Consider the following 4,325-nt stretch of genomic DNA (forward strand, 5'->3'; position numbering starts at 1 on the left):
TCGCAACGGGCGCTACGACAGCGGCAAGGACTGGAGCTCGAGCCCTGGCCTGCCGGGCCCTTAGGCCTTCGGCCGGCACATCCTCAACGCTGCTTTCCCACCAAGGTACCGACCACCTACCAATATCCCTAAGTACTCTAGGGAGACAAACCCCAGACTTTGGCTCGAAGACTATTGGCTTGCCTACCAAGCCGGTAGTGCGGATAATAACGACTTCATTATTTGTAACCTTCCACTGTTCTTAGCCGATTCGGCATGAGCGTCCAACACGATCCAGAGTTGGGCGGATCTGAAGGAGATCTTTGTGGGGAACTTCTAGGGCACATACAAGCACCCTGGGAACCCATGGGACCTCAAGAACTACCATCAGAAGGCTGGTGAGACCCTCCAAAGGTACATCCGGTGGTTCTCCCAGCAGTGCAACGAGCTCTCTAACGTCGCCAACGCCGATGTTATAGGAGCCTTCCTGTCCGGGACTACCTATGAGTCTTTGGTTCATAACCTAGGACGCAAGGGCCTATGGGCCACCAAGGAACTCTTGGACATCGCCACCAGCCATGCCTCAGGAGAAGAGGTGGCCGGAACAATCTTCGATCATCTCGAGGGCAAGGCAAGGTGGGATGAGGGTGCCGGTGAAGGCACCTCCAATCGTTCCGACAAAAGAAAGAACAAGAAGCAACGGTGCGAGGACTCGCTCATGGTCATTGCTGACCGCAAGGGTGGTTGGAAGCCCACGGAGGGCACTCTGAACCACTTCAAAAAATTACTCAAGGGGCCATGCCTAAACCATGCCTTCCTGGTAAAGCATTTACTCAAGGACTATAGCCTAATGCGGTGGTTCCTGTCTAGAGGCTCCAACAAGGGGGAGCAGGGAAAGGACCCTACCCCCACCACGAACGACGTCGAGGAGAAGGACGATGGCTTTCCGACGCCGGACAACTGCCTTATGATCTTTGGAGGATCAACAGCCTACGACTCCAAACGTCGATAGAAGGTCACGCACCGCGAGGTCTACATGGCTGAGCTGGTCACACCTCCCTTCCTCCGGTGGTCAGAGTCCGCCATAACCTTTGATCGGACCGACCATCCGAATAGTGTCCTGCACCCATGGAGGTATCCGCTTGTGGTTGACCCGATCGTTGGCCCAAAGCGACTCATTAAAGTACTGATGGATGGAAGCAGCGGCCTCAACATCATGTACACCAAGACGCTCGACGATGGGCGTCGACCGGATGCGCCTCTGCCCAACTTGAGTGCCTTTCCATGGCATCGTGCCCGGGAAGCAGGCCATGCCACTTGAGCAAATCGATCTGCCTGTTACCTTCAGGGATCAGTTCAATTACAGGACTAAAACCCTCACCTTCGAGGTGGTTGGGTTCCCCGGAACCTTCCATGCCATCCTGGGACGTCTATGCTACGTGAAGTTCATGGCCGTCCCCAACTACACATACCTCAAGCTGAAGATGCCAGGTCCCCACGGGGTCATCACCATTGGCACCTCCTTCCAGCGAGCCTATGATTGCGAGGTCGAGTGCTGCAGTCACGCCGCAGCAATCGTCGCCTCAGGGGGGCTCCCACCCTCAGGGAAGAGGTCACCAAAGAAGTGCCCTATGCCAAGAAGTCGACCAGGTCATTCAAGCCAGTAGAGGGCTCTAAGGTGGTCCACATAGATCCTAATAGCTCTGAGGGCAAAACGGTACGCATTGGTACCACGCTTTCCTCCGAATAGGAAAGCGGGCTCGTCGACTTCCTCCACGACAACAAAGACATCTTTGTGTGGAAACCCTCGGATATGCCAGGCATTCCAAGGGAGGTTGCCAAGCATACCTTGAAGATCCACCTAGGCTCCAAGCTAGTGAAGCAACGCCTGCGATGCTTCGATGAGGAGAAACACAGGGCCATCGGTGAAGAGATAGCAAAACTATCGGCTGCCGGATTCATCAAAAAAGTATACCACCCAGAGTGGTTAGCCAATCCCGTTCTTGTACAAAAGAAGAGTGGGAAATGGAGGATGTGTGTAGACTATACGGGTCTTAACAAAGCATGCCCAAAGGATACGTTTCCTTTGCCACACATAGACCAAATAGTTGACTCTACCTCAGGGTGCAAAACCCTCTGCTTCCTTGATGCGTACTCTGGGGACCATCAAATCGCGATGAAAGAATCCAACCAGCTCGCGACATCTTTCATCACCCCCTTTGTATCGTTCTGGTATGTTTCAATATCATTCGGTCTGAAGAACATTGGGGCTATGTACCAGCGCTGTATGCTCAAATGCTTCGGGGACCTCATCGGGTGGATCATTGAGGCCTATGTTGATGACATCATGGTTAAGTCCAAATGGGTTGACAACCTTGTTGCTGATCTTGAGCAGACCTTTGCAAAACTCCGAGCGAATGGCATCAAACTCAACCTCGAGAAATGTGTTTTCAGGGTCCCGAGGGGCATGCTGCTCGGCTTCATTGTCTCCGAGCGTGGCATCGAAGCCAACCTAGAGAAAATCTCAGCCATCACAAGGAAGGGCCCAATTCAGAACATAAAGGGGGTTCAGCGAGTCATATGGTGCCTCGCCACACTTAGCCAATTTATCTCACGCCTCGGCGAACGAGGTCTCCCCCTTTATCGCGTCCTGAAGAAAGCCGACCACTTCGAGTGGACATCCGAGGCCCAAGAGGCACTTGATATGGTCAAACTACTTCTAACAAGGGCCCTGATCCTAGTTCTACCAAGCAATGGAGAATCCCTCCCGCTATACATAGCAGCCACCACGTAAGTGGTCAGCGCCACCCTAGTAGTAGAGCGGGAGGAAGAGGGGCACACCCTCAAGGTGCAGTGCCATATATACTTCATCAATGAGGTACTATCTGACTCCAAGACCCGCTACTCCCAAATCTAGAAGCTCCTATACGCCATCCTCATCACCAAGAGGAAGCTACGCCACTACTTTGAGTCACACCACGTGATAGTCGTGATGTCGTTCCCCCTTGGCGAGGTCATCTAGAGCCAGGACACCACGGGAAGAATTGCAAAGTGGATGATCGAGTTAGTGGATCAAGGCATCACGTATGCCTCCCAGACGGCGATCAAGTCCCAGGTGTTGGCTGACTTCATCGTGGAATGGACCGAGGTCCAAACACCATCGGTGGTCGTCGATCAAGAGTACTGGACGATGTGCTTCGATGGAACACTGATGAAGAAGGGTGCTGGCACGGGGCTAGTTTTCGTATCACCCCTCGGGGTTCGCATGAGGTACATGGTTCGTCTCCACTTCCCCTCATCCAATAATGTGGCTGAGTATGAAGCACTCATCAATGGCCTATGCATCACCATCAAGTTGGGCATCCGATGCCTTGACATTCGGGGTGACTCCTAGCTGGTCGTCAACCAAGTCATGAAGGAGTCGAGCTGTCATGACGCCAAGATGACTGCGTACTGCCAAGAAGTTCGATGGCTAGAGGACAAATTCGACGGCTTCGAACTCAATCACATCCCAAGGTGCCTCAATGAGGTGGCCGATGCGCTTGCAAAAGCGGCATTCGGTCGAGAGCCGGTGCTAATGGGTGTCTTCGCCAGCGACCAACACAAACCCTTGGTGCGCTACGAAGGGTCAGAATGGGCCGACGATGGCCCATCTGATCCAGCCTCAGGGGCTAACCAACTGACGGCTCCGTCTAGCCCTAAGGTCATGGAGCTTGAAGAGGATCCAGCGATAGATCCCGACCCTCTAATCGACTGGAGAATGCTCTACCTCGACTACCTCCTTCATGACATGCTGCCAATGGACAAGATGGAAGCTTAATGGCTCACACGTTGCGCCAAATCTTTTGTCCTTGTAGAAGGCGAACTCTACAAATGAAGCCACATCGGGATCCTGCAGCTCTGCATCCCCATCGAATAGGGGAAGCTTTTGCTGAGCGATATCCATGGTGGGGTCTACGGTCACCACGCTGCACCTAGAACCTTGGTTGGGAATGCGTTCCAATAGGGCTTCTACTAGCCCACTACAGTAGCCGACGTTGAGCAGATCATACGCACATGCGAAGGGTACTAGTACTACGCTCGGCAAACTCACCTCCTGGCCCAAGCACTCCAGACGATCCCCATCACGTGGCCCTATGTGGTCTAGGGGCTCGATCTAGTTGGGCCTCTCAAGAAGGCGCCTAGGGGCTACACCCACTTACTTGTCACCATAGACAAGTTCACAAAATGGATCGAAGCTCGGCCGATCTCCGTGATCAAGTCCAAGCAAGTTGTGTTGTTCTTCCTCAACATCATCCATAGCTTTGGAGTACCAAACTCCATCATCACAGACAATAGCACACAGT

The 4,325-nt window shown here is 53.2% G+C and overlaps 1 protein-coding gene across 1 annotated transcript; it reads left to right on the top strand.

Annotated features, from left to right (window-relative positions):
• Positions 1–3,421: 3,421 nt before the first annotated feature.
• On the top strand, positions 3,422–3,799 carry LOC136515145 (uncharacterized). Its single transcript, XM_066508826.1, has one exon. The coding sequence runs from the start codon at positions 3,422–3,424 to the stop codon at positions 3,797–3,799; it is 378 nt and encodes a 125-aa protein (XP_066364923.1).
• Positions 3,800–4,325: the final 526 nt, after the last annotated feature.

Source organism: Miscanthus floridulus, chromosome 17 (assembly GCF_019320115.1).
Source record: "Miscanthus floridulus cultivar M001 chromosome 17, ASM1932011v1, whole genome shotgun sequence".
Taxonomy (NCBI): domain Eukaryota; kingdom Viridiplantae; phylum Streptophyta; class Magnoliopsida; order Poales; family Poaceae; genus Miscanthus; species Miscanthus floridulus.

Excerpts from the sequence above, each read along its gene's own strand:
- LOC136515145 (XM_066508826.1), top strand. The coding sequence starts at position 3,422 with ATGACTGCGTACTGCCAAGAAGTTCGATGGCTAGAGGACAAATTCGAC.